General features: G+C 53.8%; 2 protein-coding genes and 1 long non-coding RNA gene across 3 annotated transcripts in view; 1 reads left to right on the top strand and 2 right to left on the bottom strand.

The window, feature by feature from the left end:
• Positions 1-1,000: 1,000 nt before the first annotated feature.
• Positions 1,001-3,530, bottom strand: LOC114843902 (dickkopf-related protein 4-like). The gene is made up of 5 exons (XM_029130740.3): positions 3,247-3,530; positions 3,021-3,174; positions 2,750-2,906; positions 1,431-1,550; positions 1,001-1,359 (listed from the first exon to the last, which is right to left on the bottom strand). Exons 2-5 carry the CDS (start codon positions 3,168-3,170, stop codon positions 1,001-1,003), a joined length of 786 nt encoding a protein of 261 aa, XP_028986573.1. The 5' UTR covers positions 3,171-3,174; positions 3,247-3,530.
• Positions 3,531-3,543: 13 nt separating this feature from the next.
• On the top strand, positions 3,544-5,877 carry LOC114850367 (uncharacterized). The gene is made up of 3 exons (XR_003784817.3): positions 3,544-3,799; positions 4,513-5,144; positions 5,527-5,877. It is a non-coding gene; the product is annotated as an uncharacterized LOC114850367 (long non-coding RNA).
• Positions 5,878-6,559: 682 nt separating this feature from the next.
• cfi (complement factor I) overlaps positions 6,560-12,063 on the bottom strand; it is a 6,090-nt gene continuing 586 nt past the window's right edge. The window contains exons 1-18 of the mRNA XM_029142967.3: positions 11,726-12,063; positions 10,172-10,250; positions 9,904-9,998; positions 9,543-9,696; positions 9,395-9,458; positions 9,145-9,310; positions 8,910-9,070; positions 8,553-8,657; positions 8,351-8,476; positions 8,242-8,283; positions 8,143-8,163; positions 7,913-8,037; positions 7,747-7,850; positions 7,528-7,632; positions 7,288-7,463; positions 7,116-7,217; positions 6,906-7,054; positions 6,560-6,823 (exon numbers count right to left, since the gene is read on the bottom strand). The exon at positions 11,726-12,063 is cut by the window's right edge and continues 586 nt beyond it. Coding sequence (XP_028998800.2) covers positions 6,755-6,823; positions 6,906-7,054; positions 7,116-7,217; positions 7,288-7,463; positions 7,528-7,632; positions 7,747-7,850; positions 7,913-8,037; positions 8,143-8,163; positions 8,242-8,283; positions 8,351-8,476; positions 8,553-8,657; positions 8,910-9,070; positions 9,145-9,310; positions 9,395-9,458; positions 9,543-9,696; positions 9,904-9,998; positions 10,172-10,250; positions 11,726-11,787 — 1,905 coding nt within the window. The 5' untranslated portion in view covers positions 11,788-12,063 and the 3' untranslated portion in view covers positions 6,560-6,754. The remainder of the gene's footprint in view (positions 6,824-6,905; positions 7,055-7,115; positions 7,218-7,287; positions 7,464-7,527; positions 7,633-7,746; positions 7,851-7,912; positions 8,038-8,142; positions 8,164-8,241; positions 8,284-8,350; positions 8,477-8,552; positions 8,658-8,909; positions 9,071-9,144; positions 9,311-9,394; positions 9,459-9,542; positions 9,697-9,903; positions 9,999-10,171; positions 10,251-11,725) is intronic.

Below are 12,063 nucleotides of genomic sequence, written 5' to 3'. Positions count from 1 at the left end.
GTTCATTATCGTCCTACACGCTACGATTTGAAGGTTGAAGCGTCATTCACTGCTTCTGTTCCCGTTTAGAGAGGAGACCAGGAGGATGGAGGCGTGTCCTCTGCTCCAACGTGGACCCAGAGCCTCCAGTCCCAGTCGGTGCCGGTCCGTGATAATGAAGGTTTTCTGATCCCCATCAGAACCCATCCCTTACACCTGGACAGGTGAGCAGCTGATCAGCAGGTTTTCAGCCGATCCCACGACCAGCGTCCGTCAGAGGTCGATGGTGATTCACGCCTCGGGCATCAGGACAGACTATTCTACAGCTCTTCCTGTCACAAATGGGGCCAAACCGGATCTTAAAGGGGTTTCTGCTCGTCTAGACGACCAGGAGGAAACCAGATCCGAACCACAAAGAGTTTCACATCACGGGTCGCGTGTGAATGCAGCTCGACAGGAAGCTCATTAGCACGAAGACACTGGAAGCGTCAGAGCAACAGGCTGAAGCCTACAGGGAGGAACAGGTGGAGCTGCTCCTCCCAGGCCTGCCCTGCTCCTTCTTCCTCCTCCTGCTCCTCCTGTCTGCTCCTCCTCCTCCAGCTCCTCCTCCTCCTGCTGTCTGCTCCTTCCTCCTCCTCCTCCTGCTGTCTGCTCCTTCCTCCTCCTCCTCCTCCTGCTCCTCCAGCTCCTGCTCCTGCTCCTCCTCCTCCGGCTCCTCCTCCTCCTCCTGCTCCTCCTCCTGTCTGCTCCTTCCTCCTCCTCCTCCTGCTGTCTGCTCCTTCCTCCTCCTCCTCCTCCTGCTCCTCCAGCTCCTCCTCCTCCTCCTGCTCCTCCTCCTGCTGTCTGCTCATTCCTCCTCCTCTCAGGCCTGCCCTGCTCCTCCTCCTCCTGCTCCTCCTCCTGTCTGCTCCTTCCTCCTCCTCCTCCTCCTGCTCCTCCTGCTCCTCCTGCTGTCTGCTCCTTCCTCCTCCTCCTGCTCCTCCAGCTCCTCCTCCTCCTCCTGTCTGCTCCCTCGCCGGCCTTAGTTTTTCTGGCACACGTGAAGCCTGGTCTTCGCCGCCGACCACGTTGACGGCGGCGACGAGGACGCCCCAAACCTGGACTTTGCAGCCGCCGCCAGCAGCGGTGAGGAAGAGGAGGGCGGCGATGAAGAGGAGGCCTCGGTGCCGGGGTCCCGGAGCGCCTGGCAGCTAAGCCCACTCCCGCAGGAGCAGCGCTGGAACAGCTCCAGGCGCTGCCTCCTCCTCGGCCGGCGGCGCTGCTGGCTGCACACCTGCCCCTCACGCAGCACCGCTTTACAGATGCGGCTCCAGAAGTGCTGAGCGCAGCATAAACCGGCGGAACAGTCCGAGGAGCGGAGGCAGGAATCACCGGCCTGAGCTGGAGAAGAGCGGACGCGGTTAGAGACACGAGCATGAGGAGTCCTCGTCCAAACGCAAGCAGCCACGCACCTTTAACGTTCGTCCGCTTCCTCTTCCTCCACGGCTTCGCCTCAGACGGAGGACTCACCCCCACGTCCATGAGCAGCGTCCTCTGACGAGCAAACACCACGGAGTCAGGGACGCAGAGGCCTGCGGGAAGGAGTCAGAGGGGTCAGAGGGGTCAGAGGGGTCAGAGGGGTCAGAGGAGGCAGAGGAGGAGTCAGAGAAGTCAGAGGAGTCAGAGGAGGAGTCAGAGGGGTCAGAGGAGTCAGAGGAGTCAGAGGAGGAGTCAGAGGGGTCAGAGGAGTCAGAGGAGTCAGAGGAGGAGTCAGAGGGGTCAGAGGAGGAGTTGGAGGAGTCAGAGGGGTCAGAGGAGTCAGAGGGGTCAGAGGAGTCAGAGGAGGAGTCAGAGGGGTCAGAGGAGTCAGAGGAGTCAGAGGAGGAGTCAGAGGGGTCAGAGGAGGAGTTGGAGTCAGAGGGGTCAGAGGAGTCAGAGGGGTCAGAGGAGTCAGAGGAGGAGTCAGAGAAGTCAGAGGAGTCAGAGGAGGAGTCAGAGGGGTCAGAGGAGTCAGAGGAGGAGTCGGAGGAGTCAGAGGAATCAGAGGAGGAGTCAGAGGAGTCAGAGTAGGAGTCGGAGGAGTCAGAGAAGTCAGAGGGGTCAGAGGAATCAGAGAAGTCATAGGAATCAGAGGAGTCAGAGGAGGAGTCAGAGAGGTCAGAGGAATCAGAGGAGGAGTCAGAGGGGTCAGAGAAATCAGAGGAGGAGTCAGAGGAGTCAGAGGAGTCAGAGGAGGAGTCAGAGGGGTCAGAGGAGTCAGAGGAGGAGTCAGAGGGGTCAGAGGAGTCAGAGGAGGAGTCAGAGGAGTCAGAGGAGTCAGAGGAGTCAGAGGAGGCAGAGGAGGAGTCAGAGAAGGAGTCAGAGAAATCAGAGGAATCAAAGGAGTCAGAGGAGGAGTCGGAGGAGTCCGAGAGGTCAGAGGAGTCAGAGGAGGAGTCAGAGGAGGCAGAGGAGGAGTCAGAGGAGGAGTCAGAAGGGTCAGAGGAGGAGTCAGAGAAGTCAGAGGAGTCAGAGGAGGAATAAGAGAAGTCAGAGGAGTCAGAAAAGTCAGAGGAGTCATAGGAGTCAGAGAAGTCATAGGAATCAAAGGAGTCAGAGGAGGAGTCGGATGAGTCAGAGAAGTCAGAGGAGTCGGAGGAGTCAGAGAAGTCAGAGAAGTCAGAGGAGGAGTCGGAGGAGTCAGGGAAGTCAGAAGAGTCAGGGGAGTCAGAAAATTCAGAGGAGTCAGAGAAGTCGGAGGAGTCAGAGGCTGGAGGAAACTTCAGTACTCAGTCTTCACTCGGCATCTTACCGCTGCTGCAGTGGTTGCCAGGGCAACACATGCTGTCCCGCCGGCAGCGCCTCCTCCTCCGGCGGCAGGCGTGGCAGTGGGAGCGTGCCGGGCCTTTGGTGGAGCTGTGGCAGTAGCTTCCTTCTTCACACTCCAGGTCACTCATGCACTGGTAGAGCTGCACACACACACAGTTCATGAATAAAGTCTGAGCTAAAACTACAGGACCCCTCTCATTCACCGCCGACCCTTTGAAGGCACGCGACCCTCGGACTGGAGCCCGGACACTCACCGTCAGCACCAGGCTCGGCTCCCACAGGCTCCGGTTCGGCGCCAGCCCCTCCCCCAGAACCAGCGTCCGGATGGGGTTGAGCCTGACGCGCGCCTCCGCCGCCTTCAGCACGAGCCCGACGCTCAGCACGAGGAGCAGCTGCCGGGTCATGACGCTGCGGACGGAGGGCGGGGACGCGGGTTAATGCCGTGCACGCGCCTCAACTGAGTAACGTGACGTTACTCACCCGCTGTTTGAAGAACTGACTTTAAGCCAAACTTGCGTTAAATTCCAAACGTCTGCGTGTTTTCTTCCCGTCGCTGAACATCAGAACCACCGCCGCTCCGCTGAGCACAGAACCCGCCCGTGGCCGCGAGGACAGGTGAGACGAACCGGCACCGGCCGCTTATAGGCTGCCGACAGGCTGCGGGCACGCCCCCGCCCGGGCACGCGCGCCCCCACCTCCGCTTCGCCTCACGTCGATACCCGCGCGCCCCCGCACACATCGATACGGGTGAGGGGGAGGAGGGGGGAGGAGGGGGAGGAGGGGGAGCAGCGTGTCCCGAGGTCCGGAAACAAAACAGAACCAACAGCTGCTCAAAATGAAAAAGCTCGTTTTCAGGGTAAACAGCAACAAACGGTTGAAGAGCTGATTTATTCATTTAAAGACGAGCAACAGGTTTGGAGTTAGAACTAAAAGTCACAAGAAGCAGAAGCTTCCTCTGTTTGACCAATGGACGTCAACAGCGTTTTAATGTTTACTGGTCACAGCTGTCTGTAAAATGCTTCACTGCCTCCAGGTGAGTATTCAGTGACTGAACATGTGTACATGTACTGTAAGTACTGTAAATACTGCATGTACTGCATGTACTGTATGTACTCCATGTGCTGTATATACTGCATGTACTACATGTACTACATGTGCTGCATGTACTGTATATACTGCATGTACTGTATATACTGCATGTACTACATGTACTGTATGTGCTGCATGTACTGTATATACTGCATGTACTACATGTACTGTAAGTACTGCAAGTACTGTAAATACTGCATGCACTGCATGTACTGTATGTACTCCATGTGCTGTATATACTGCATGTACTACATGTACTGCATGTGCTGCATGTACTGTATATACTGCATGTACTGTATATACTGCATGTACTACATGTACTGTATGTGCTGCATGTACTGCATGTACTGTATATACTGCATGTACTACATGTACTGCATGTACTGTATATACTGCATGTACTGCATGTACTGTATATACTGCATGTACTACATGTACTGCATGTACTGTATATGCTGCATGTACTACATGTACTGCATGTACTGTATATACTGCATGTACTGCATGCTAACATGTTCTTCATCACGGCAGCGTTCAAACAGATGCTGAGGAGCAGTAGAACATGTTCCTGTACTGCCTCTTCATGGTGGGACGTCTGTCCTCCATTAGGTTTGGGTTTTGGTTCCTCCTCACACCTTGTTATTGTCTGATCTGCAGACGGAGAAGCACAAAGCACAGTTTCCCTCAGCGCCACATTGACAATGACAGTTAAACTCTCAGCACTGAGTTTGTGACCTCACCTGTTCAAGGGTTGAGCCTGGACAGAGATGTACCCAGACAGAACCCAATGATCACAGGAAGAACCCTGACGTTCCCAGACAGAACCCTGACGTTCCCATAGAGAACCCTTATGAACTCGAACAGAACCCTGACGTTCCCATAGAGAACCCTTATGAACCCGGACAGAACCCCAATGGACTCGGAGAACCCAGATCCTTCCAGCAGGGACCAAACGGCCGTGCGTTTGACCAGCAGCTCCACTCAGCGTCTGGACCCGAGCAGTGGACGGGTGTGAGGGGCTTCAGCCACTGCTTTGCAGCGTGCGCATGAGTGGAAGCAGATGATGCTGGGAGCTGTGAGTTCACGTTAATGGAAGGAAAATGTCGCCACCTTGTGTTAAGATGTGAAACTGCAGAAAAACGTGGACAGAAAATGAGAGGAAAACAGAAACTGAACGGGAAAGACCTCAGTCTTTTGATCTGAGACTGATACTGATGAGAATCTGTTGACACATGGTTTCCACGGTGACATATGATGGAAACCTTTCAACAATGTGAACAATAATCAAGGTGAGTTTTTATATATAGATTCATGTCTTTACGCTGTTACAGTAATAACAGACTTTGGGTTCGTTCTAGGAATAACAGGAATCTCCTCTGTTAATTTGTTAAGATTTAGATCTAAACAGCTCAGACTTTAGTTCACTCCGTTTAGTGTCAATAAACATCAGCTGAACTATAAACAGCTCGTCTGCTCCTCTGCAGCATCAATGAATTGGTTCCAATGAGTCGGAGAGAAACTGAAAGCGTCCAGAGACGAGAAACAGAGCTGATGTTTGAGTTGGTTCTGTTCTGAGTCTTATATAATGAAATGAAATCTTTTCTGAAGCTTTACATAAGTTCAATGAACATGTCTGACGCACATGATCAGACCAGCCTCATTTTGTCACAGGAAACAGGTGACGTGAGGAAGGTCGTCCTGGAGCAGACGTGGTGTCCGTGAGGCTCCGTTAGACACAGACGACCGGCGCCTGAGCTGAGCGTTCACTCCCTTCATGATCTGATGCTGGAGTCCATCCAGAGGCTGTGAGTGGTTGCCGGGGCGACGGGAGCAGCATCCAAAGCACAGAGATGAGCACCTGAAACACCTGAGTCAGCGTTCAGCAACGCAGGGACTGAAGCCATGATGGAGGAAAGCGATGACGAAGCCAGACTTTAAAGCGATCTGCCTTTTACACATTCGTCCTCTACCGTGTAAACGATAGTATCACTAAATGATAAAACTGAACTGGTTGCTAGGAAACCTGTGTTATGACTCTGCTTCCACGCCACCAGGGGGCGCTCTGCTCTCCTTTTGTTTGGTGTCCTGTTGATTGACAGCAGAGCTGCTGTCTGCTGGTCTGAGAGGCTGATTAGCTTTAGATTAGCTTTAGAGGATGATTAGCACGCGGTTCATTGCTCCACTGGTTGGTGAAGCTGGAGCTGAAGCTGTGACTGACTCCTACAGGTGGAGCCTCAGCCTCAGCATCAGTGTCTGTGTATTTGTTCAGCCTGCATCAGTACCAGCAGTTATGGTCATGCATCAGTGCTAATATCACAACATCATAAATACATACGTACACTTAAGTAGCATCAGTAACAGTCTATAGTTTGTCTGTTGTGGTTCCTTTGTGATGAATAACGTTTTTGGCACTTTTAATTAAATTGAGTTGATTCAGAGCAGCGACTCTCATCAGATGAAACAGCTGCTCACAGTAAAACATATTTTACTAATCCTGATGTTGTTCTGTGGTTCTCCTGTCAGAGACCGGTTCTGTTTCATTGAGGGTGTGTAGAAGCTTTGGGTCCAGTCTCTGAACCACTTCTCGTCTCAGTGTTAAGTTTCAACTTTCTGTCAATGCCGTTTCTTACTCTGTCTGTTGGTTCTTCACTGTTTAATGATGCGCTTTTATTCATAGAAGAATCAAAAAGCAACGTACTACAAATGAGCTGTGAGGCCTTTAATTATCTTTTATTTAAGCCCTTTTGTTTTTAAACTCACTGAGACGTTTTTCAACTTCACAGTTCACATGAAAACATGAAATCTAGGAACCTTGTACCAAACGTCTACATCTAGTGGACACAAGCAGCCTTAGCATCGTTAGCTCTGCATGCTAATCTCCATGCTTGCTTTCGAGTCTTCAGGAGTTGAACCTGGTGACTGCAGCCCAGCCTGTGTGAAGCCGGATCCACTCAAAGTACTGAGCCACCTGTGGACACAGCGTTCACATTCAGTCCACACTCTAAACTTGTGCTTCTACAGTTTTCTGAGGTGCGTTAGAACTGTTCCACCTGCGTGTAGACTCCAGGGAAGCCCGGCTGGCCACACCTCTCCCCCCAGCTGACCACGCCCCACAGGTAGGACACGCCCAGCTCGTCCTCACACACCAGAGGTCCTCCGCTGTCGCCCTGACAGGAGTCCACGTTTCCCTCCACATCCCCTGCACACACATCATCCTCACACCCTGGACCCCGCCTCCAGCTCGTCCAGGCGACACTCACCTGCACACATCATGCCGGGACGGAAGCGCTCCTTGTAGAACGCCTGGCAGCCCTCGATGAGGGACACGTTGGCCCACAGCAACGTCTGCGACCCTTTTCCCGCTGTGGACAGAGCGGAGGATGAGCTTCCGCGGCGGCGCTGCTGGCGCGGCTCTGCGTCGTCATGTCTGACCTGCGGTTCGGCCCCACCCGGAGATGCTGCAGGTGTGGTTGGGCTGGAACAGCTGCGTGGTCCAGGGCACGCAGATGGCGCTGACGGCCGGGTTGTCCTCCAGGCACTTCTCGGACCTGGGCAGGTTCTCCAGACGGATCAGGGCGATGTCGTTCTGGTAGTTGCTGCCGTTGTACCTGCAGACGAGTGGGTGTGAGCGCGCTGGGTCCCATCAGCCGTGGGTCGTGGGTGGACTCATACTTGGGGTGGATGAAAATCTCCTTCACTGGGACGATGTCAGTGGTTTTCTGAGCTGTTGATTTCTTCCACAGAGAAAACTTGACTCTGAAGGCGGACGGGTTGGGCCTGGTCCAGACACACGAGACCCACAAGCACAGTGGTCAACATGCACACAGCTGGACTGGGCCGACAGAACCTCTGTCTGGCGTTGGGCCGCTCTGACTGTGGACCTGGACCTACCTGACACAGTGGGCGGCTGTGATCACCCAGCAGCCGCCGATGTAGGCGCCGCCGCAGTCGATCTTCCTGCGCTCATCCAGAGCGATCTGCCACTGGATCTGGGTCTGAACAGAGGACCGTTTCACACAGTCATGGTGACGCGTGACGCACGGTTGCTGTGACTCACCGGTTTCGCAGGGACGCCTCCAATGACCCTCTTGACCCGTATGTGCTCGCCGCTGTCCACCGTGGTCTTGTTGGGGATTCCACAGTGTAACTGCGTCTCCAGGTGCCTCCTGCTGAGCCTGATCGCTGGAAACACGGGGAGTTCTGTGGACTCGGCACTGGTCCCAGTGGCGCCGGTCCACACCAGGACCAGGCGGTCGCTGGCTCAGTGTCATTTTCAGGGCAACGTACCTTCTTTGGGAGACGTGAACTCTGAAACCCAGAACAGAACAAATGTCAGGACCCGCCGTGCGCTGCCGGACCGGGTCGCCCGCGTTCACCCGCGTTCACCTGTGTTTGTGGGCGCCGACGTCTGCTCAGACTCTGAGGGTCCTGCGGAGCAGAAACAGGTCATGACCCACAGCCACAGGAGCAGGAACCATGCTTGTCTGCTACGAACCCGGGCCGCTCGGCGCCAGCTGGGGCGACTCGTCCTCCGCGTCCAGACAGTCCACCTGCCCGTCTCTGAGCGCGGTTCTGTGCACGCACACGCCGGTCCGGCAGCGGAACCCGCTGCTCCTGCACTCTGCAAAGAGTGGGCGGAGCCGTGAAGAGGGCGTGACCCGCCTCGTGGCGGTTGCATGTTCAGGTGCGCAGCTCACTCTTGCAGCACATCTCGTCGCTCCGGTCGCCACAGTCGTCGACGCCGTCACACGTCTGGTTCTTTGAGACGCACTTGTCGTTAGCGCATCTGAAGTCACACTTGTCTGAAACGCACAAAACACCACAAAGCTGGAAAAGCATCAGATGAGAAGGCTACAGAACCGGACCGGGCCTCAACCCGAGGCCGGATGGGGACACTCACCCTCAGGTCCAGTCCTTTGTTAGTTCTGAGGAGCGGGTGTGAGTTCAGGTCTGGAAACGACCCAGCACCAGTGTTTCTACTGAATCATGTAACCGTCATCACGTGAGTTGGGCCACGTTCACCTGAGCTGAGCCTCAGGTGTCGAGCCACTGACCTTTTGGCTTGGACGCGTCGTAGCAGGTGGTTCTGGCCGCGTGGACCGGGCCCCTGGTCGGGTCATGGATCACACACTCGGCCAGCGACCTCTCGAAGCCCTGGCAGCGCACGCTGACGCAGCTGCTGTTGGCGCTGGTGAAGCTGATGTTGGACGCTCCCCTGCACACAGAGCAGCAGCGGGTTCACGCAGGGTCACGCGGGTCGGGCCCATGGGCCGGCGCCGCCCGTCTTACAGCGGGTGCCCCTGCTGCCTGCAGAAGACGTTGGCAGCCGCCATGTCCCACAGCTCCCAGCAGACCAGCAGCCGCTGCCCCTCCGCGTGCAGCGCCTTGGACGGCATGAAGATCTGAACCGCTCCCGTGCTCCGCTCTGTGGAACTCTGGAACTTGGGGCTATTTTCTGCAGAGAGGAAAATGAAGACGATGAGCGCTCAGTCAGAGTGATGCAGGACTGAGGGGCTAAAAGTGTGACAGGGACCACGACCTTCACACGCGTCCCCAAAATGAGACATCTCAGATTTCTTGGAACGACAGGAGAGCGCCATCGCCTGAAGAGCAGGAAAAACGTTAGCGAAGCGTTAGCGTAGCGTTAGCGTAGCTACAAAGCTAATGGCTGAGCTGGAGGCCGGTACCAGGCAGTAGGACCGGTACTTCCACCCGTTGAGCCCACAGACTTGCGGCGTCCCGTCGATGGGACACATGTAGGGCTGTTTACAGCTGCAGCGTCCGTCCACGCAGCGCTCCCACGGCTGACAGAACACCAGGTCACAGGAGGCCCGGGTCCACCTGGTGAGAGAGACGGGTCACTGCTCCCTGCTCCTCATTCAGCCTGTTACTGTTATATGTCTGATGCTCCGGTTCTGGAGCCTGATCTCTTCCTGGGCTTTGCGTGGACTTGGATCCTGATTTGGTTTAACAGGTTTGTTCTGTGCTCATTTCCAACACAGGCCACGGATCCGCCTCCTGTGACCTCACACTGAACCACACACTTACTTCTTTGCCAGACACTCAGAGGAACCAAGGAACTCGTCCTCCTCGGCTTCTTCACTCGGCTGTGGGTTGTGACTCTGCTCCTCCGGCGCTTTGCTCTGGTTAAAACACAATGTGTGAACAGACACCTCAGTTCATCTAAAGGCTGAAGCGTAACGTGAAGCTACTGTTTGAGCTCCTCTGATCCTGCAGCTCTAACTGCAGACATCATCATCTGTTGCTGGCTCAGATCCATTATAAACCTGCTCTCTCTCCATCCGGTAGGACTCACCGGGTCACAGCGAGCGGTGAGCAGACACAGCAGCACAGCGGCTCCGGCTGCTCGCATCCTGAGCGTCTTCATGCGACCGTCTGAGCTCCACGCGCTGCAGCCTGTGGTTCACGGTCCGACGGTCTCTGACCGTCGTCAATCATTAGCTGGAACCTGGGGAGGGTCTGCGCTGTTTGTTCTGTGATTCCAGGAATCACTGAATCAAACACGCAGAGCGGGTCAGAGGTCAGGTCTGAACCAAACTCCTCATGAACGGCGTGAACAGCAGCTTCACGGCTTCATTTTACAGCTGCATCAGACTCAACAGGACGATGTCGCTGGACGTTATGACGCGTTGTCTGCTGAGAAAACAGCTTGAATGAAGAAACCACTGCATCAGACCAGCGTTTCAACATCATGTTTACGCAGCGAAGCGCAGCCTGTTTGTTTAAGTTTTCCACACACTGAATCTGGGGAACTTCATGTTCGAGCCTCCGTCACTCAGACCTGCAGACACTGGATCTTCTCTGTCTGTGAGGCCGTCACGGTCATAGTTCAGGACTCGGACCGGTTCTTCTGCTGGTTCATTGAAACTCACTCTATTAAAGAGGACGTCAGCACAGTGATGGTGATAGAACAAACATGACGAGCAGACTTTCAACATCTGTGTGTGAAGGGAGCTGACGAAACCAGTCACTGATAAAGGTTTAAACAGTGAAATCAGTCAGAACCAGGAGAAAAACCTTCACAAACTGCTTTCACTGAACAGAGCTACAAAGTAAACTCTGTAGGATTCCATTAATTTAGATGTGAGTCACATCCAGTACCGTCGTTGATCATGGAGGCCAGAACCAGAACCGCTGCTGAGCAGATGATGTGTGACGTCGTCGTCGTGACGGGTTATATGAAGTTATGTTAATGTTATGTTGCTGTGTGATGTTATATTGTTACAGTATGTGATGTGATGTTGCACCTTGGAACCAAGGAAACGGTTCGTTTTACTGCTCTTTTCACAATGACTTGACTGACAGAAAATAACAGATGGGATATGAAAAACAAGGCTACAGCATCAAACACATAAATGTGACAGATGAAAATGGGTCAAATATAAAACCTGCCTGAGACTCATCAGGCCCGGTTTCCCTCACAGCCCTGAGAGCAGAGCCGACCCAGAAGGTTCCGGGGCAGAGGTCTGTTACGCGTCAGCTGCTCGAGGCCGACGCGCCCCCTGGAGGCTGCTGTCTGTACTGCAGCGCCCCGTGGCTGACGCTGGTCACTGCTCTCATTATTATTATAGGTGTTAGTTTTATTTAAGGTGGAACCCAAAACAGAGGCTCAGAGACCTTTAACCCACTGTGTTCTAAGTGAAACCAGCTTCAACATCATCCTCTGCTGTCACTTCCTGCTACTGATGAATCCATCATTTCATTATGAGTCAATGAGACAAAGAACAAACAACACGCATCCTCCTTTATTGATCAAACCTGAAGCAACGTCTCAGGAAAACACAACATGCAGATCACACCTGAACCACTGACGCGTAGAAGCAGCTCAGACCAAAGTCCAGAACCGGCTCCGTCTGAGCCGACACTCGATACCCAGAGATCAGCGCTGAGAAACGGGTCTAAAGAGGTCATTTCACTTTTGTCATTTATTTATTATTTGTCAATAATAATATTCTGTAAATAGTAAATATATATAACATGAGTAAATGTTGATAGACTTCAGACTTTACTTAAAGGTTTTACTAAAGGTCTTTACTTAATAATAACTGCCCTTTATTGATCCCACAGTGGGACATTAACCTCCTCCCTGACGGAGCAGTGGGAGCTTGTGTGACGTGTGTTACACTGATGGGTTTGTGTAACGCTCTTAGTTCAGATCATTATTATTATGAGACAAGGAGGAGGAGC

This window comes from Betta splendens, chromosome 2 (assembly GCF_900634795.4).
Source record: "Betta splendens chromosome 2, fBetSpl5.4, whole genome shotgun sequence".
Classification (NCBI taxonomy): Eukaryota; Metazoa; Chordata; class Actinopteri; order Anabantiformes; family Osphronemidae; genus Betta; species Betta splendens.
Note: the sequence above shows the minus strand (reverse complement) of the source record. Positions and strands in the feature narration are given on the sequence as shown.